The sequence below is a fragment of the Carassius auratus genome, chromosome 10, assembly GCF_003368295.1.
Source record: "Carassius auratus strain Wakin chromosome 10, ASM336829v1, whole genome shotgun sequence".
Classification (NCBI taxonomy): domain Eukaryota; kingdom Metazoa; phylum Chordata; class Actinopteri; order Cypriniformes; family Cyprinidae; genus Carassius; species Carassius auratus.
The window spans coordinates 1,277,829-1,299,176 of record NC_039252.1 but is presented as its reverse complement, the minus strand read 5'-3'; the positions used below and the strand labels follow the sequence as shown (position 1 = coordinate 1,299,176).

Genomic DNA, 21,348 nt, shown 5'->3' with positions numbered 1-21,348 from the left:
GCATCATGTATCTTTAGTGGCAGTGCTGCCGTGAACATCAATGCTTTAGTTGTTATGTGCTTTGAATTCTCTTACAGTTTTGCTTTAAATATTCCTCAGATTTTGTACTATGTGTTTTCTCAGACACTAGGACCCTATAAAAAGAGCATTCTGGAGGATGATCTTCCTTATCTGGAATTTGGTGGCACAGTCATATACAGCCAAGAAAAACATGACTGCTCATTTCTATCAGAAGATTTAAGGTAAAATATCTGGCTGAATCTCTTAAAAGCATGCTTAGGTAATTCCCCCAAAACCCATTGAAGACAGTTCAGAATTTTGTACTGGGACTTAAGAAAATAAAATAACAATTATGATAATTTCAGGTACTCTACAAATGATTTCTCCTTGTTTTTTTAGAAAATAATTATTGGTCCAGTGCACAACAAACAGTGTTCAGAATCAAAAGAGAGTTCTTGTTCAATGGTACATCTGCAATGATGATTTATACTGCTGTTCATAAAAAGTAATTGAAGAAGGCTGTTATAGTGCAAGATATGCTACTCACTTTCTCAGATGGTATCTTTTTTCATACACTTCTCAAAACAACATGACATTGTTTTTTGTACTTCCTATCCATGAACTTGGATTAGCTAGTTAGTATGCTGATCAGAGTCAACCATGACTATCTAACCATGACTTAGCAAGGAGCTTGCAGTTTTATGTTTTATCCTCCGATGTCGAAAGAGGGCACTATGGAGCCACTAAATTATGGAGCAAGTGGGAAGATTATATGCAAGGTTTGCTCTCAAAAGCACTGCGTTTGCTCAAAATAACTGAAATGTAGATTTTCCCCATCTGCCTCATATCCATGCAAAGATTTTGGGGGAGCCTTGAAATATACTCTCATTGTTTATCATGTTTTTTTGTGTTGTGTTCACTTTAGTGTTTCATCTGAAATTCTCTATTGTAATGCAAAAAAAAAAAGTATTTGGAAAAGTCAATGAGATTTCTACTGTGAATATTCTTTTTTTACTTAGTTTTAGGGCTGTGCAAAAAATCGAATGTGATTTTCATGCACATCTCATCAGTAAAGACGCTCCTGTAATCAGAAGTATATCTCCAGCACGTGCATTCAGATCAGTGTTGCCAGGTTTTCACAACAAATCCTGCCCAGTTGCTTCTCAAAACTAGTCCAAAACTAGCCCAATCGCGTTTCCATAAGGTTTCCCGATAAAAAATAGCTTCCCGGGGTTAAAATATACGTTCTTTAGCAGGGTTGCCTTGGTAAAATTCACATTTTAGGGGCTAAATATCACGTTATTTGTATTGGGGTCACTTTGACACGCGGACATGAAAAACAACCACAGACTTGGCAACACTGGTTGGCATTTACTACACCGAGCTGTAATTCACTGACAATCTACACAACATCGATGTTAAAATCGCAGGCGATTCTTTGTTTATTTTGAAAGCGATTTTGTGTCAGTTGTCGGACTAGTTTTAAGAAGCAACTGGGCAGGATTTGTTGTGAAAACCTGGCAACACTGATCTGAATGCACGTGCTGGAGATATACTTCTGATTACAGGAGCGTCTTTACTGCTCCCATGAGAGATTTGGCATGACATGCAGTGGCACCGTCTCAGTCTCTGTCCGGCACGGGTGAAATAATTATAATGCTTTAGGTGAGGTAAAATTCATATTTCTCCATTAAATAACTAATACATTAATTTTAAGAAGTTTCTGTGAAACATAATTTCACAAACAGCGTGAATGAATCTCTGCACGCTCTCTTTCTTAACTTGTAGCTCTATCTTAACTTAATATATAAAAATCTAAAAGTAAATGCAGAAGTAAAAATAATTGAATATTTTATGAAACGCTCTATTACTGTACTGTTTAAATAAGAATCACAATGTTGAAAGGGCATTTTAAGTAACAGTGTTTGGATTTAAAATCCAAATAATGGATAAATGTTGTTTGTTGTAAGCAGCCGTGGATCAGGAGTAGACTCCAGTGTGAAAGCACAGTCCGTGCTGCTTCTGTCCCACATATGGACTACATACATACTGCAAACAGAGTGTGTGTGAACCTCAGGCTTGCCCTGTGTAAAGCTATTGTGCAGCAATAACACGATTGTAAAATCAAAATACAGTGCATGATCAAACATTTAAAGGGTTAGTTCACCCGAAAAGGAAAATTATGTAATTAATGACTCACCCTCATGTCGTTCCAAACCCGTAGGACCTCAGTTTATGTTCAGAACACAGTTTAAGATATTTTAGATGTAGTCCGAGAGCTCTCAGTCACTCCATTGAAGCTGTGTGTACGGTCTACTGTCCATGTCCAGAAAGATAAGAAAAACATCATCAAAGTAGACCATGTGACATCAGAGGGTCAGTTAGAATATGTTGAAGCATCGAAAATACATTTTGGTCCAAAAATAGCAAAATCTATGACTTTATTCAGCATTGTCTTCTCTTCCGGGTCTGTTGTGAGAGAGAGTTCAAATCAAAGCAGTCTGGATATCCGGTTCACAAAGCAACGGAACAGCATTAAATAGGAAAGTACTGTGTCAATAAAGCAAAACAGCAGTTCATAATTCAAAAAGAGAAGAACCAAGTGGTGTCTGTTGTCCAGCAACCGCCAGAGGAGAGGGACATGAGGACCTATTTAAAGGACACAACAAAAAACAATACAAGACCGCTGGAATGGTTGCAAAAGAATGAGGAGAGATACCCAAAGCTGTCCAGAGCTGCAAAAAGGATCCACAGCATCCCATCTACCTCACCATCGTGGCCTAATGGTTAGAGGGTTGGACTCCCAATCGAAAGGTTGTGAGTTCGAGTCTCGGGCCGGCAGGAATTGTGGGTGGGGGGAATGCATGTACAGTGCTCTCTCCACCTTCAATACCACGACTTAAGTGCCCTTGAGCAAGGCATCGAACCCCCAACTGCTCCCCGGGCGCCGCAGCATAAATGATGAACACTGCTCCGGGTGTGTGCACACAGTGTGTGTGTGTGTGTTCACTGCTCTGTGTGTGTGCACTTCGGATGTGTTAAATGCAGAGCACGAATTCTGAGTATGGGTCACCATACTTGGCTGAATGTCACTTCACTACACCATCAGGAAGGATTTTCTCCAAGGCTGGATTTATCATCAATAACCTTCCCAATCTCTCCTTCTATTTGTCTTTTGTGTGTCTCCTCCAGATCTAGTTTGGCGTCAGGTTCAGCGGTGGGATTTGATCTGGAATGGCCGCCCAGCTTCACCAAAGGGAAGACAAAGAAAGTAGCTGTAGTGCAGCTGTGTGCATCAGAAGAGAAATGCTATCTGTTTCACATCTCCTCCATGTCAGGTGGGCTCAGGTAGAAGCTCCCTTACATTGCTTGGTATTATTTTGTTATCTGCTCATATACTCTATGTCTTATGTTTCAGGGTTTCCTCCTGGGCTAAAAATGCTTTTGGAGGATGAAAATATCAAGAAAGTTGGAGTGGGAATTGAGGGTGACAAGTGGAAGTTATTATCTGATTATGACATCAAATTGAAGAGCATTGTTGAGCTGTCTGATCTGGCAAACGAGACGGTATGCTCTCTTAGTATTCATAGACATATTATGTGATGCAATCTAGGAAAATCCACCACATTGTGAAAGGTTACCGTTTATAGGTTTTTGATGCTATGCGAAAGCTGGGTTCGTGCAATTTTCCAAAACAGTTTTTATTTAAGTTAAAAAATGGTTATCTGATTTACCATGATTTTCAGGAACAGAATTTGGAGGAAAAAAAGGCCTCGTGTAGTGAAGCAATGCATTTAAAAAATATATACTGTATATATCCATATTCAAAATGTAACTATCACTTTAATGTAGCTATGTATAAATATATACATACATACACACACACACAAGTACCGTAATCCCTCAAATAAAAACAGGGGCCTTTATTTACCTGAACTGCAGAAGGTAACGGGCTTTTATTTGAAGCAGGCCTTTATTTCTAATTCAATCTGTTTGATAAGTAATTGTTTTAAATAAACCATTTTATGCGATGCACTCTGTGTCAGTCACACATGCGCAGTATCTTTAGCTCAGATGTGTCCGACAGAAACGGTTCTCGGTTCAGTGTACTGGTAACCCGAAAACCGATGCAACTGGTTTTTGACTAGAGAATGAGAAACGCTCCGGCGTGTACGTTCGTTATCTGGCTCTGCTGAATATCCACACAAGTGTTCCCCCGGCCTTTAAAACAGGCCTTTAATTGTCTGTGTTGTCCACTATTTGAGGCCCGGCGTTTATTTGACTACCAGTTTTTATTTGAGGGATTAAGGTATATATATATATATACAGTACAGATCAAAAGTTTGGACACACCTTCTCATTCAAAGAGTTTTCTTTATTTTCATGACTATGAAAATTGTAGATTCACACTGAAGGCATCAAAACTATGAATTAACACATGTGTAATTATCTATGGAATTATATACATAACAAAAAAGTGTGAAACAACTGAAAATGTCATATTCTAGGTTCTTCAAAGTAGCCACCTTGTGCTTTGATTACTGCTTTGCACACTCTTGTCATTCTCTTGATGAGCTTCAAGAGGTAGTCACCTGAAATGGTCTTCCAACAGTCTTGAAGGAGTTCCCTGAGAGATGCTTAGCACTTGTTGGCCCTTTTTCCTTCTGTCTGCGGTCCAGCTCACCCCTAAACCATCTCGATTGGGTTCAGGTCCGGTGACTGTGGAGGCCAGGTCATCTGCAGCACCCCATCAACTCTTCTTCTTGGTCAAATAGTCTTTACACAGCCTGGAGGTGTGTTTGGGGTCATTGTCCTGATGAAAAATAAATGATGGTCCAACTAAACGCAAACCGGATGGAATAGCATTTCGCTGCAAGATGCTGTGGTAGCCATGCTGGTTCAATATGCCTTCAATTTTGAATAAATCCCCAACAGTGTCAGCAGCAAAGCACCCCCGCACCATCACACCTCCTCCTCCATGCTTCACAGTGGGAACCAGGCGTGTAGAGTCCATCCGTTCACCTTTTCTGCGTCGCACAAAGACACGGTGGTTGGAACCAAAGATCTCAAATTTGGACTCATCAGACCAAAGCACAGATTTCCACTGATCTAATGTCCATTCCTTGTGTTCTTTAGCCCACACAAGTCTCTTCTGCTTGTTGCCTTTCTTTAGCAGTTGTTTCCTAGCAGATATTCTACCATGAAGGCCTGATTCACACAGTCTTCTCTTAACAGTTGTTCTAGAGATGTGTCTGCTGCTAGAACTGTGTCTGTCATTGACCTGGTCTCTAATCTGAGCTGCTGTTAACCTGTGATTTCTGAGGCTGGTGACTCGGATCAACTTATCCTCCGCAGCAGAGGTGACTCTTGGTCTTCCTTTCCTGGGGCGGTCTGCATGTGAGCCAGTTTCTTTGTAGCGCTTGATGGTTTTTGTGACTGCACTTGGGGACACTTTCAAAGTTTTCCTAATTTTTCGGACTGACTGACCTTCATTTCTTAAAGTAATGATGGCCACTCGTTTTCCTGTACTTAGCTGCTTTTTCTTGCCATAATACAAATTCTAACAGTCTATTCAATCGGACTATCAGCTGTGTATCCACCTGACTTCTGCACAACACAACTGATGATCCCAACCCCATTTATAAGGAAAGAAATCACACTTATGGGCTAGGTGCACAAGATAGCGCCGGTGAGCATCAGCGACGCGAGTGTGTGCATACTTATTTCCGGTCCTGCGACGCTCGCATTTACTATAAGGGAAACTTACATACGAAACTTGGCTAGATGTATATAATTAATGTTTTTCAAATTTAACAGCTGATAGTGGTATATCACAGACACGAGGAAACATCCTCCCTAAATTTTTGCGTACCTTGGAAATTAATCAAGATATAACGTGGAGATTGCTTTATTCTTCTGTTGATTATGCGGATCAGCGTCGGCTTCAGGTTAATCGGTCCACAGGGATTTCTTCTTTCAAACACAAACCACTCAAATATGCAATACTTTACTTTTTCGGAGAGCTGATTTTGTTCTTACTGTTATCTATAGGATCATAAGGTATCTGACTGTCAAAAGAGACCGATAATTCTGATAAAGTATGTATGTTTTATTAACTTTATTTGATAACAGTTAATAACTGTGTACAATTTAACGTAATGCTATGGTAGGTTTGCATTCATGTGTGTTTTTATCAATGTTTATCTGTATTGTAAAATATCTGCAGCAGAAATAATTTTGTCTAAGCAGCGCATGTATTTTGTTACGAATTCTTCAGATAAAACAAATATTAAAATTAGTCGTGTTAGTATTTTTACAGCCCGTTTTTTTCATTTCAAAATGTTTGATGCAAAGTTGACTGTCAAATAATAAAATATGTTGTAAAATGATGATGAAACAAACTAATGTATGTGCACAATTGAGAAATGTGAAGATAAATCACAGCCCATGTCTCACAAGGTGAGCATTTCATTAAACAAACAGATAATAATAAATGTAATACAAACATTTTCGAGAAAGAAGTAATTTTTACATTTACATAATTGGTAAGGTAAAAATAAATTATGTATCTGTGTGTACACACCATGAGTTCAATTTTCATTTCGTGAACAGTAGGGAACATTAGTGTATTTAATTCATTCACCAGACCCAAACATACACAGTTTTAAATGCTCTGGCTCAGTTTTCATGTATAGAATAGTAATAATAGCAGTGTAAATCTTATTTGCATATGAAGTGATATTATAAATCCTGTAAACATATATAGAAGGTAATGTTTGGATTTCTCCGGTTCTCTGAACTGGCGATTAGCACAACCGGCGGAAATATCTACGCACACACTCGCAAGACCGGAAATCCAAGATGGCAGTAATCAAAGCAAAAGATTGCTACTTTGAAGAACCTAGAATATGACATATTTTCAGTTGTTTCACACTTTTTTGTTATGTATATAATTCCATATATAATTCCACACGTGTTAATTCATAGTTTTGATGCCTTCAGTGTGAATCTACAATTTTCATAGTCCTGAAAATAAAGAAAACTCTTTGAAAGAGAAGGTGTGTCCAAACGTTTGGTCTGTACTGTATATATAATATATATGAGGAGCGAGCGTTTGCTTCTGCAATGGTTGCCAGATTGCATAAAATAAGCAAAACACCAGGAATAAAATGTATCTATGTAACAGCGAAGCTCTGATTCTGGGATTGAACTCTTGATTTCTGGCACTGCACTCATGAGAGCTTGCGTAGTAGAGCAGTCCGCAGTAACATGATCTGATTTTAAATGTTCAACGCGTTCTTTTTGGAAAGTATGCTTGAAGTATATTTTTTATATTTGATATTAATGATATTGACATTTTTTACATGGTTAAAAAAAAACAATATAAATACTGTTCATTTTCTTGCACAGACAGATGGTTTTGTGTCTTCACACTTTAGTATCATCACAAATCGCTGGGTTTAATTTGGTTTTGTTTGTGTATGTTTTATAATTCTCAAAGCTGTGATTCATCTCCAGTTACATCATGTGACTGAAAGACTGCAAAGGTTTTAGTTAAAAATCTCTGTTTGTGTTCTCTACATAAACGTATGTGAATTTAATAATTGAACTGAATAATTTTCAGATCAAATGACCAATTACTTTCTTGAAGCTTTGTCAAAGAAAATAAATAGTCCATTACTGTGTAAAAAAGGACAGACATGAAAGTAGTACTGGAGGAGCACTCTAATGTACAATATTTCCACTGAAAACAGTTGATGCTAGGAAATATCTGCAGCTGACTAAACTTGACCACAGTAATTCTGAAGATTCATTTCGATTGTAATTGAGATAAGTTGATGCTTATTTGTTCATTTTATTCAGCTGAGATGTGGAGAGAAGTGGAGTTTGGACGGTCTAGTGAAGCACTTGTTGAAGAAGCAGCTCTTCAAAGACAAACATGTGCGCTGTAGTCACTGGGACGACTATGATCTGACAGAAGACCAGAAGAGATATGCTGCCACAGACGCTTACGTGAGTCGATATTAACAGTTGCAGTTAAAGTACAGTAAATGGGTAAAACTGTGTTGTGATGAACTAAATGCCGGCGATATATATATCTCTCAAATCGATTAATTGCGATTTATCACATCCAAAATAAAAGTTTGTGTTTACATAATATAAGTGTGTTCTGTGTATATTTATATATATATAGACACACATACATTGTGTTAAAAGTTTACATAGACAGAATCAGTGATGCTCCAGAAGGAAAAGCAGTGCATTAAGAGCCGGTGGAGGGGGTTGGGGGAATGGAAAACAGAATGAAGATGTGTACATTTTTCTTTATTTTTTTTTCTATTTTGTTCATTTAGTACTGCCCTTCAGAAGGTACAGAAAATACTTAAAGCTTTACCAGAAAACAAAATAAGTTAAATTTACACTGTTTTACATTTAAACTGAAAAGTCTTGGCAATAGACATGGGCCGGTATGAGATTTTGACTGTATGATAACCTTCAGCAAAAATATCACTGTTTCACGGTATAACGGGAATTGTTGTTACCGCTCTGAATTTATTTTTAAATGACACAATATATTTTGCTTTTGAGTAACAGAATACAGAACATTAGAAACGGTACTATTTGCTTATTTTTTCCTTTGATTTGTTTCCTAAAAATAAAAAAAAGACTGACACCTTTATTTAACCTAAATCTGCAATTATAGTTAATTTTAATTATATAATTCAAATACAGATAATTTCATATAATTTAGTTACATAATATTCATACACATAATTTGATTAAATAATAACCTAATTTGAAGCAAAAACAATATTTTTGTGTTTTGCTTTGGTACCGAGAACCATGGATTTTTGCTGGTATTGGTACCGAATACTGAAATTTTGGTACCTTAAAAACACTAGGCCCATGCCTACTTGGCAGTGTGTGTACGCAACCACCCTATAATGATAAAAATTAAACCAATGTTTTTTAATGAATATGGATATGTTATGACTGATCTATATATGACTGGATCGTTCACTCATTGTGTTCTAAACTGTAATTTTGCAAATAGCCTTTCCTAATAATGTGCTAGTTAGCAAGTTTCACAATAAAAAAAAGGCTAAAGTTTACAGTCTCTCAGAGAAGTGCTCGTCAACCCACAGAAGAGAGAGAGCTGTTTTACACTACCATTGAGAAATTTTAACCAAAGGAAATTATATCAACTTGTGGAAAAGGGTCATCCGATACCCCTTTAATGCATGTTTTTTCCTTCGAGCGTCAGTAAGCATTTGAACCTGTAATAGTTGCATAAGAGTCCCTCAGTTGTCCTCATTCTGAAAAGATGGATCTCAAAAGCATGCAGTCATTGTTTGAAAGGGTTAAAATAGACAAAATGCTGGAAAACCAAAGAATTTGTGGGACCTGAAGGATTTTTCTGAAGAACAGCAGGCAGTTTAACTGTGCGGACAAACCAGAGACTTATGAACAACCATCACTAAACTAAAAAACAGTTAACAACACAGTGTTAAGAATCAAGGGGGATCTAAACTTTTGACTTAAACTGTATGTATATATGAATATAATATTATTTTATCGATATGATATGTATTATGTACATCTTGATGTTAATACAAATCTTTTATTTCCCTAACAGGCTGGATTGCTCATTTATCAGAGTCTACAGGAATTGACGTCTGGTGAGATCAGGTGTTTTCTTGTTAGAATAGCTGTGCTATTCTGATGTGCTTACATGTAATGATGGTCAAATAATGTTTTGACTGTTTTTTTCTGCTCAAGATATGTAATATTTGTGTATCCACGTGTGTTTCTGTACACTTGTTCTGGGTTCATTTTCCTGCAGGCTGCTCAGGAACCTCAGCTCTCGCTCTGAAACAGAGAGTTTGTCAGATTGCTCGTGATCTTCACAATCTCTCTGATAATCTTCCTGAAGAGCTTGACTGCGTGAGCAGGTCAGTGCCTTTTATTTTCTCGGAGGTCCAGTGATAATGTTAGGATTGGGATTGTATTTACTCTTATCGTTAGTTGAATATAGAGGTCGACCAATGTAATTTGACAACAATTGTCTCAAAAAAGCGTAATGCTTTATCAGTATGTGGGACAGGAGACGAGGCTGTTTTTGTTTTTTTTATGGATGTAATTGGAGGAGAGGCTTCACTATGCTGAACAAACAGCTTTTTAGAGGAAACATCATTCATCATTTAATGAATCAGACAGTAATAGAATTTAATTTTGTCACATTATATGGGTATGATTAGGAAAGGCACGTGTCAAATAAGTGTATAATCATGTTTGGTTTTTGATTAAAGTGTGCTCCATGTACATCACATATAGCATTGGTCTCTCTTTTGATAGTGTCATTTTCAGTTAGCAAACTTAATTTTTAACAGACCACATTTTGTTGTGTCTCTAATTTCACATGATATGACCCCTGTTTAAAATATAGAGGCGAGCACAAAAGAAAAAATACTTAATTCTCCCGGTGTATGATTGTTATTTATATCATAGGAGTTATGATGTTCACATGATTTGTATGATTTTTGTAGTGCTGCGAGACTAGTGGATGATCTGTCTCAGACCGTTGCATCTCTAAGATGCGTTTTGTCGAATGGCAGCAAACCATTTGATCCGTCAGTTGAAGAAGCTAAGACTAAGCCACAGAACCAAGACCAGAACCATAGTCAGTCTGAGGAAAAAGCTGGCGGGCACATGGAGAGAGAGTGTGTGATGTCTCTGGACATCTCTGAGTATGAGCTGCAGACGCTGGAGCAGCAGGCCAGACAGGAGCAGCTGGAGGAAGAGTGCATCTTAGCTTTCCAGGTGACTGCTGCATTCAGCTCCTCTGTCCTTGATCAGTATGATGATTACTGATGTGTTATGATTTCCTTCAGACTCAGCAGGCATCAGCCCCCAACAACTCTACTGACATGGAGAGTGATGAAGATTTTGATGATGAAATGATGAAGGTAAAACACAGGTCATGTTATGTTTTCAGGTGATAGCTGCAGAGTGATCGTTCATAAAAACCATTCAGTCAACCCTGTGTCTTTGAGGCTGTTATTAAATCAAAATGTCTGTAAATAGCAAAGGAAATTCCAAAAAAGCTCATCTTGAAACACTTGAGAATTAGATAAATGATGGCACTTTTTTTCAGAAAACTCAAGATTTACTCTTAATGCCTACTTGTTCCCAAGAGCAAATCTTTACTCTTGCTGTGTTTCTCTTCTGTCGTTTGCCAGTGTGCTGCTGACATAGAAAGATTAAATGGTAAACAAGATCAACATGAGAAACAGGAGCTTGTCCAACGGTCTGGTGCTGAAGATGATGATGAGGATGTTGAGGAAGATGAGGAAGAGGGGTTTGGTAAATTTACTGTCTTTGATCCTTGAACATAAACAGCCTTCCCAGATTTCTATAGTTATATATTTTATTGTCATGTAATCTTTGACTAAAGACGTGTCATGTTCAGCTTGAATATTCTTCCTGTTATATATTTATATAACTTAAATAGCATTCAAGTTGAACAAGACGAATCTTCTGCAGTATATAAACTCACTGTAATATAAAAGCTGCCCAGACAACGGAGCTATATTAAGAGTGCTGTCTTTGCAGCTCTGTCCAGAGCCCTGTTGTCCTGGGCAGATTTCATATCACAGAGTCTAAACATTATTGAGGAATATTTTAATGAAAGTTTTGCCACTTTCAGTTTTATACAAGCATTAATACAGCTGTAAAATAAAAAATATAATAAATACAATTAATTAAGCTTTGGACTTAAATATAAAGGATAAATTAAATTCTCAAGAACACAATAACACAATATAATTGGTTTGATGGCTCAGCCGGACTGAAAAGACTTAATTTATCTAATCAACCTAGATACATTTACATACATTTATTCATTTAGCTGACACTTTTATCCAAAGCGACTTACAATTGCTATATATGTCAGAGGTCGCACGCCTCTGGAGCAACTAGAGGTTAAGTGTCTTGCTCAGGGACACACTGGTGTCAGCCAGTGGATTGGAACCCAGGTCGAACCCGACCAATGGCATGCATCTTATCCACTGCGCCATCACCGCCCCTAGGTCTAATTCAAATGTAAACATTTAAAAACTGAAACGATGGGTTACTTAACGTAATCCCGGGTTCTTTGATAACAGAGTGAGGTGTTTCACTATGGGAATCGCTTTGGGTGTGACCAACTACGGAAGCTTCTATGCCACCAAGTCTGTCTTTGACAGACAGGTCGACCTGAGATCAGGCTCCGCCCCCACTTATATTACATAGGTAAACCCATACGAAGTCATTAAGAAAGATTTCTTCCCGTTTCTATGCAAGGAGGGAAGTGTTGGTGAAACACCTCACTCTGTTATCAAAGAACCCGGGATTACGTTATGTAACCCATCGTTCATTTTTCTTACTTCGCTTGGTGTTTCACTATGGGAGATATAGACCACTCCCGGATTGCAACGTACGCTATACCAATCATATGGGACTTGACGTGCTGGCCCCTAACACTGCATGAGCTAAGGGTGGCTCAGACACATTCAGTCTATAAAATCGCACAAAAGTGTGTGGTGTGGCCCAGCTTGCTGCAGCACAGATCTCCTGGACCGAAACGCCCCTAAGTAAGGCCCATGATGTCCCCATGCCCCTAGTGGAGTGGCCCTTAAGCCCTCGGGAGGTTGGGAAGCTCTGCATTCATATGCTAAGGAAATAGCTTCTACAATCCAGTGGGACAGTCGCTGACGTGACAATGGCTTCCCCTTGTGAGGAGTAGCCCATGACACAAACAGCTGGTCATTTTTCCTGAAACCTGCTGTCCTTTCTATGTACACAAAAAAAGTGCCCGTACAGGACACAAGGTATTCAACCTCCTCTCCTCCGGAGAAGAGAACGGAGGAGGGTGAAAAGCTGCAAGATCTGTAGTTTGACATCTACTTTAGGTACGAAAGCAGGGTTAGGGCGAAAGGAAACCCTTGTAAACCCTGTAGAAAACTGCAGACAAGACGGGCTGACCGACAGTGCCTGTAAGTCTCTCACCCTCTTAGCTGACACCAGCGCTAACAGTAGTGCTGTCTTAAGAGAGAGAAACTTTAACCCTATAGCTTCCAATGGCTCAAAAGGATGTTGAGAAAGGGCCTCTAAGACTGTAAACAAATCCCACAATGGGACCATTCGCCTGGCCCCTGGCCTCTTACGTCGTGCCCCATTCATAAATCGACTTATTAAAGGGTGCTGACCTGCTGTCTTCTCACCAAAACCCACATGACAAGCAGATATAGTCGCTAAGTATACCTTTATCGTAGAAAAAGCTTTCCCTTTATCTAGCAGATCCTGCAGGAAACATAATATGTCCCTCACTGAACATTGAAAAGGGACAATATGACTCAGTCCACACCATTCTTCAAAGACTCGCCATTTATTACTATACAGTGAACGAGTGGAAGAGGCTCTTGCACTCTGTATAGTGTGTACGACCGATGGGGGCAGGCCTGCTGCAATTAAATTCCACCTCTCACGGGCCAGGCCCAGAGAGCTATCCTGTCTGGGTGAGGATTGTAGAGGGGGGAAATGCATACAGCAGGACATTTGGCCATGTGTGGGCTAAAGCATCCACACCCAATGGTGCATTTCCGTCTGCCAGAGAGAAGTACAGAGGACCTTGGGCGTTTTCCTGCGAGGCGCAGAGATCTACGACCGCCTGGCTATATCTCTGCCATATCTGCTTCACCACCTGGGGATGAAGCTTCCACTCTCCGTACATCTCCGGGGATTTCCTCTGGACAATAAGTCTGCCCCCCTGTTCAATATCCCTGGAACATGGGTTGCCCTGATGGATAAAAGCCTTAAGTCGCACCACACAATCAGCTCTCTTGCCAGCTGGTGCAGCTTAAGAGAGCGTGTGCCTCCCTGTCGGTTGATATAAGCAACCACTGTGGAATTACCTGTTTTCACTAAAACATGCCGACCCCTGATGAAGCTCAGAAAATGTTTCAGCGCTAGAAACACTGCCAACAATTCCAAGTAATTTATGTGTTTGTGAATTAGCTGAGGGGGCCAAACGCTGTTCACAGCTCTGCCCATCAGAGTCGCTCCCCAGCCTTTTAATGATGCGTCCGTCATCATAGTGACTCTCGACGACACTGCCCCCAAGGGAATCCCCGATCTGAGGGTCGCGGGGCTTTTCCAATGTCTGAGCGCTCTGATGCACGCATAAGTCACTCTCACCTGTCAGTTGAGATGACACCGAGAACACAGACGCAGATGCGCGACCCAGCGCTGAAAATCTCTAATTATTAGTAGTCCCAGCCGTACTACAGATATCACTGAAGCCATTAAACTCAGCATTAGTAGGCACAGTCTGAATGGGACAATTTTCCCCGTCTGAAAACGGGAGAGACACTGAGTGAATGACTCGATCCTCCTCTCTGTCAGAGTGACTAGATAAGAGAGGGAGTTTATACTGAGTCACAGATATTCTGCGTGCTGAACTGGCTCTAAGCGGCTCTTTTCCATGTTTATTCTGAATCCCAAGCTGTCGAGATGCAATAACACCATGTCTGCGTCCTTGATAGCTTGCTCTTTCGACGAGGCGCATATCAGATAATCGTCTATGTACGACAGTATTCTTATCCCCTTGTTTCTCAATGGGAAAAGTGCTGCTTCCACACATTTGCTGAATACTCTTGGTGCTAGACACAGACCAAAGGGCATTGTCTGAAATTCGTAAGCAGTGCCTCGAAATGCAAACCTGAGATACTTCCTGTGAGACGGGTAAACATCTATGTGAAAATACGTGTCTGACAGATCGATCGTCACAAACCAGTCGTTCTGGCGGATGGATCGACAAAGTGTTTTGTGTGTCAACATTTTGAATGAATATTTCCATAGGTGCTTTTTTAACACACAGAAATCTAGAATTGGACGCAGAGATATGCTCCCCTTCTTTGGGACCACAAAGTAACGGGAATAAAAAACCTGACAGCTCACTTCCTTTGGCACTACTCTGATGGCTCGTTTTTCTAAAAGAGTGTCTATCTCGGCCGTCAGGATGCGAGATGATTCTCCCTCGGCCACTGAGGCTATTATGCCATTGAATCTGGGTGGTTTCATGGCAAATTGAAGCCTGTATCCCCGTGAAATCGTGTTTACAACCCACAGATGAGCTGCGCATGCGCACCAACTGAGTATGCGAGCCGAGAGAGGTCCCCTTTATCAGAATCAGAATCAGAAAGAGCTTTATTGCCAAGTATGCTTACGCATACAAGGAATTTGTTTTAGTGACATAAGCTTCCAGTACACAGAGACAACAACACATAGAAAAAAAAAAAAAAAAAGATTTACAAATTGGCAAATAAATAAGTGTATAAACAATTGTGCTATAAATGATAATGGAATAGGATTGCGTGAGATGCAGGAATGTTCTAGGATGGAGGGTTAACAAATAAATATAAGGATATTGCACGTTTTAAGCATAAGTAGAGAACATTTAACTGTTCATGAGGTAGATTGCCTGGGGGAAGAAACTGTTCTTGTGCCTTGCTGTTCTGGTGTTTGCGGCTCTGAGGCGCCGGCCAGATGGCAAAAGTTCAAAGATGGGGTGACTTGGATGTGAGGGATCCAGAGTGATTTTCTGAGCCCTTTTCCTCACTCTGGATGTATACAGTTCTTGAAGGGTGGGCAGGGGAGCACCAATAATCCTTTCAGCTGCCCGAACAGTTCTCTGTAGTCTTCTGATGTCTGATTTTGTTGCTGAACCAAACCAGACAGTTATTGAAGTACAGAGGACAGACTCAATGATGGCCGAGTAGAACTGTTTTAGCAGCTCCTGTGGCAGGTTAAACTTCCTCAGCTGGCGAAGGAAATACAACCTTTGCTGGGCCTTTTTAACAATGGAGTCAATGTGATTGTCCCACTTCAGGTCCTGAGAGATGGTGGTTCCCAGGAATCTGAATGACTCCACTGCAGTCACAGTGCTGTTCATGATGGTGAGTGGGAAAAGTGCAGGGTTCTCCTAAAGTCCACAATCATCTCCACTGTTTTGAGCATGTTTAGCTCCAGGTTGCTAAGACTGCACCAGACAGCCAGCTGCTCAACCTCTTGTCTGTAAGCAGACTCATCACCGTCCTGGATGAGGCCGATGACTGTAGTGTCATCTGCAAACTTTAGGAGCTTGACAGAGGGGTCTTTAGAGGTGCAGTCGTTGGTGTACAGGGAGAAGAGCAGAGGGGAGAGAACACATCCCTGAGGGGCACCAGTGTTGGTGGAGCAGCTGTTTGATGTGTATTTCCCCAGTCTCACTAACTGTTGCTTATCTGTCAGAAAGCTGGTGATCCACTGACAGATAGAGCTAGGAACAGAGAGCTGGGTCAGTTTGGTCTGAAGGGCTGTTGGGATGATGGTGTTGAATGCCGAACTAAAGTCCACAAATAGGATCCTCACATAAGTCCCTGTTTTGTCCAGATGTTGCAGGATGAAGTGCAATCCCATGTTGATTGCATCATCCACGGACCTGTTTGCTCGGTAAGCAAACTGGAGGGGGTCCAGTAAGGGTCCAGTGATGTCCTTCAGATAAGCCAGATCCAGTTTTTCAAACGACTTCATGACGACAGACGTTAGAGCCACAGGTCTGTAGTCGTTAGGTTCTGCTATTTTGGGTTTCTTTGGGATGGGGATGATGGTGGAGCGTTTGAAGCAGGAAGGCACTTCACACAACTCCAGGGATCTGTTGAAGATCTGTGAAAAGATGGGGGCCAGCTGGTCAGCACAGATTTTCAGACCGGCTGGGGTAACACCATCTGGGCCTGGTGCTTTTCTTCTTTTGTTCTTATTGAAGACCTGGCGCACATCATCTTCACAGATTTGTAGAGCAGGAGGTGTGGAGGATGTGTTAATGGTTGTGTAGGGAGATGGTCAGAATGGGTGATGGGGGTTTCAAATCTGCAATAAAACTCATTCAGGTCGTTAGCAAGTCGTTGGTTAGCCTCAGTGCAAGGGGATGGTGTCTTGTAGTTTGTGATGGCTCTTAGACCTCTCCACACTGAAGTTGAGTCGTTGGAAGTAAACTGGTCTTCCAACTTTTTAGCGTAGGTCTTTTTAGCCGCTTTGACCTCTTTGTTCAGTGTGTTCCTGGCCTGATTGTACAAGACCCTGTCCCCATTTCTGTAGGCATCCTCTTTGGCCTGACGAAGATGTCTGAGTTTTACTGTAAACCATGGCTTATCATTGTTGAATGTTAAATAAGTCCTGGTAGGAATGCATATATCCTCACAGAAACTAATATAGGATGTTACGGTCTCTGTGAGTTCGTCCAGATCGGTGGTAGCAGCTTCAAAAACACTCCAATCAGTGAGGTCAAAATAAGATTGTAAATCCTGCTCTGTTTCGCTGGTTCATCTCTTCACAGTCCTTACTACAGGCTTAGCAGATTTAAGTTTTTGCTTGTAGGACGATATAAGATGAACCAGACAGTGATCAGAACGTCCCAAAGCTGCTCGTGGAACAGAGTGATATGCATCCTTTATTGTGGTGTAACAGTGATCCAATATATTACTCTTGTGGGACATGTAACATGCTGTCTGTATTTTGGCAGTTCACGGGAGAGATTGGCTTTGTTAAAGTCCCCAAGAATGATTAAAACAGAGTCCGGGTGTTGTTGTTCTGTGTCTGTGATCTGATCAGCAAGTTTCTGTAAAGCTGAGCTCACATGCGCTTGCGGAGGGATGTAAACACTGACCAGAATGAAGGAGTGAAACTCCCGCGGCGAATAGAACGGCTTGCAGTTGACAAACTGCATTTCTAGATCAGGACAGCACATCTTCTTTAACACAGTTACATCTGTACACCACCGTTCATTGATGTAAAAGCATGTCCCGCTGCCGCGTGATTTCCCAGTTGATTCTGATTCGCGATCCGCTCTAAACAGCTGAAAGTCCGTGCGCGCGCTCCCTCCGGCGGAGAGGCTAGGGATACACATCTCAATGCTTGGATTTTTTTGCAATCTATCACCCTCGGCTGTCTGCCTGGCTGCGATAGTGAAACATTTATTGTGTTTAATGAGTTGGGGAGCACGTCGCCCTCAGTCTGTGGCCTGGATGCGATAATGCATTTTCTATTAAACATTCCCCTGAACTGATGGGCGTTTGAAAACCCAGTGTAAGTGCTTGGTGACACTGGAGAATGTCTTTAACATGATTGCTTATAGTTGGAGCCCATACTGAACTGAGAACAACAGGGCTGGACCCCCTCTTTCTCTTTGCGGGCGGAGAGAGAAGTGACGGGGAACATTCGCGTGTCAGGTCGCACGCTTTTTCTGGAATGGGTCCGGAGCCATCAGATCTCAGACGATAGCCAGATTGCTGTACGCTGGGAGGCGGACTCACACTCCTAGCTCCCGTCTGCCTTCCTCTCGTCGCAGCGGCTGCTGCAAAACCTTGCCGTGCTGGCTGAGAGGGTGGTCGCGGTGTTTGCTTGCACGGTAAACAGAGGTTAAAAGCCTCGTCCTCCTGTTTCCTGAGGGTGCTGGTTTCTCTCATTTTCTCGAGATTTTCCGAAAAGGCCCTTAGTTGGGTCGAACGCAGCATCCATCACCTCAGCTTTTTGAGCGTCACTTAAACCAGACAGGTTCAGCCATAACGCTCTCTCACCCGAAACGGCCAAGCCCATAACACGCCACAGCCCTGAACCGCGCCACGAGAAGAGCGGAGAATTAGGTCGTTTACCACACATATCTCGTCCCAGAGAGCTGGGTTCGGCACTCCCGTATCTAGTTGTCGCCCCATCTCCTCCAAAATCTCCGTCTGGTACGCTGACAGTCAAGTCACCGCGTTCAGCAAGCACACTGACTGTGCCGCATACTTGTACATCATCTGATAGACGGACGCGGTCAGACGCTCCATCTTGTTCGGCAGCGAAATTTGGGAAGAGATATCGTCTGAGATCTGATCCCTTGGTCGGGAGCTTGCTCTTAAAGGGGCTACCCCAATGGCGGGACATCTCCTTCATGCACGGCGGGTAGGAGTTGTCTTGTTGTGGTTTGAGCAGGCGGTAGCCTTTTGCCATCATAAAGGTCCCTCTCTGCTCCTTCTGAATCCTGGCCCGCGGGCCACGCTAGGCCCAGTTTGGCTCTGGCCTGAGAGCCAGTGTCAATCACGCTAGGAGGTCTAGACTGCTGGACAGGGAAGAGAGAGTTGTCTTCCTCCTCCTCTTTGTCCATGTCCAAGTCGAGGAGATCAGAGTTAGCATCGCCCTCTGCGTCCTCGTCTCCCGGCTCCTCCTCCTCGTGTGCGAGAAGGCTATCGAACAGAGGAGGCATTTCGGCTTCCATCATCTCAGCCCAGCTCGTCGTGGTAGCTCGCTGATGATCGTTAGCCTTAGTTTTCGCGATGGCTCCGGCCAGACATGGGTCCTGCTGGCTAGCCACCGCCACTCTCAGCCTTCTCTCCAAAATTTTAACCGGCAATGACGCACAGTGAACGCACGTTTGTGGGTCCGCAAGCGACGTTTGAGTGTGCTTAGCACCCATGCACACGATGCACATGGGATGGGGATCCCTGCCCGAGACGGTTGCTCCACATGATGATGGACAACGGGCGGGGGTAATGACTGTCGACATGATGGCTGGAGAGAGAAGGAGTGATTCGAATACTCGTCACAACACGTTAGTCTGATTGATGGTTCACAGGGTAGTTAGCCCTTTTCGCGTCTCGCCCTGACGCGTAAAAACTACGGTGGCTTGACACCACTGAAAATCCTATCGTCGTGATAACACGTGATATTCTGAACAGAATAGCTCGCCTTGACGCGGACACTATTCTGTGTGACACTCAACACAGTCCCAATCCAATCCACTGATGTCGCGTTCGGTAGCGTACTCTAATGACGGCCCGCCTGTTGAACAGTTAAGCGAAATCAGCAAAAAGGTCGGACGTGCTGAGAGAGCTTGTAGTCCCTCACGGGAAGAAAGCGAGAATGACTTCGTAGGGGTATTTTGACTCTACAAAAATAACAGCTCGTTCCACATACGTCATTATGTCATTTCTAAGTGATCACTACACATGCGCAGTGCTTTGCAGTTCTTTTTCTAACTTCGCTCGGTGTTTCACTATGGGAATCGCTTTGGGCGTGACCAACTACAGAAGCTCCTATGCCACCACGTCTGTCTTTGACAGACAGGTCGACCTGAGATCAGGCTCCGCCCCCACTTATATTACTCAGGTCGACCTGTCTGTCAAAGACAGACGTGGTGGCATAGGAGCTTCTGTAGTTGGTCACGCCCAAAGCGATTCCCATAGTGAAACACCGAGCGAAGTTAGAAAAAGAACTGCAAAGCACTGCGCATGTGTAGTGATCACTTAGAAATGACATAATGACGTATGTGGAACGAGCTGTTATTTTTGTAGAGTCAAGTGTCATAAATGACTATCACTTATAAATTCTCCTTCCACCCTTTGTATGTGAAATGGAGCAGAACAGCGTCCAATCAGTCTTCACTTTATACTCTGTTTAAACAATGCTAAAGTCAGGTTTCTTTTTATGCTTTATCGGTGCGTAAACTGTCTTGTTTAATATTCATTAGCAGCGATTTTGAATTTCAAAACTTGCTTTCTTTTTTCTCTGTTAAGATTCAAGCATCCCACAACCTGTTCCTGAACAAATTAAATCTCTAAAAATGTACTTTGGACATCACAGCTTTAAACCGTAAGTTTTGAAGTAGTATTGGTGTGTCTTTTAATGTGTTATTGTTTAGGATTGTAAATAAGCGTGTGTGGAGCTGTTGTTATTGCCGTTTTTCATGTGATCTGTCACATGATGCTCATGTTTTTTCAGGGTTCAGTGGAAAGTGATTCACTCTGTTCTCACGGAGAGGAGAGATAATCTTGTTGTCATGGCAACTGGTATACCTTTCTTGATCATTGAAGTTGAGATATTTTCTAAACGATCTTAAGTCGTAATAGTCATTTTCTGTCCAGCTCTAACCTGATATATGTAATAATGAGGCATGAATATATGAAGAAAACTGCTATACAAGTACATTTGACTTGATTAGTGTGTGTTCTAAATGAATGGCTGTGTTGGCAGGTTATGGGAAGAGTTTGTGTTTCCAGTTTCCTCCAGTGTACTGCAAGAACGTCAGTGTGGTCATTTCCCCTCTCATCGCTCTCATGGAGGACCAGGTGCTTCACCTACAGTATGTCACAGTTCTTTAACTTCACGTCACATCGTTTTTTCTATATCATATGTGTGTTTTCTGTAAAATCACGATGCACAGTTTTATCACGATTCTTTGTCATGTTGGTTTTACCATTTTGCAAGTTGTCTGAGCAGAACGGATAAATTATT

General features: G+C 41.7%; 1 protein-coding gene across 2 annotated transcripts in view; it reads left to right on the top strand.

The window, feature by feature from the left end:
* Positions 1–21,348, top strand: part of wrn (WRN RecQ like helicase) — a 49,396-nt gene that overhangs the window by 1,377 nt on the left and 26,671 nt on the right. For both annotated transcript variants that reach the window (XM_026273091.1, XM_026273092.1), the window contains 12 exons: positions 124–242; positions 3,193–3,338; positions 3,419–3,567; positions 7,864–8,013; positions 9,638–9,680; positions 9,845–9,953; positions 10,548–10,821; positions 10,893–10,967; positions 11,241–11,364; positions 20,631–20,706; positions 20,836–20,903; positions 21,088–21,196. In XM_026273091.1, coding sequence (XP_026128876.1) covers positions 124–242; positions 3,193–3,338; positions 3,419–3,567; positions 7,864–8,013; positions 9,638–9,680; positions 9,845–9,953; positions 10,548–10,821; positions 10,893–10,967; positions 11,241–11,364; positions 20,631–20,706; positions 20,836–20,903; positions 21,088–21,196 — 1,442 coding nt within the window. The remainder of the gene's footprint in view (positions 1–123; positions 243–3,192; positions 3,339–3,418; positions 3,568–7,863; positions 8,014–9,637; positions 9,681–9,844; positions 9,954–10,547; positions 10,822–10,892; positions 10,968–11,240; positions 11,365–20,630; positions 20,707–20,835; positions 20,904–21,087; positions 21,197–21,348) is intronic.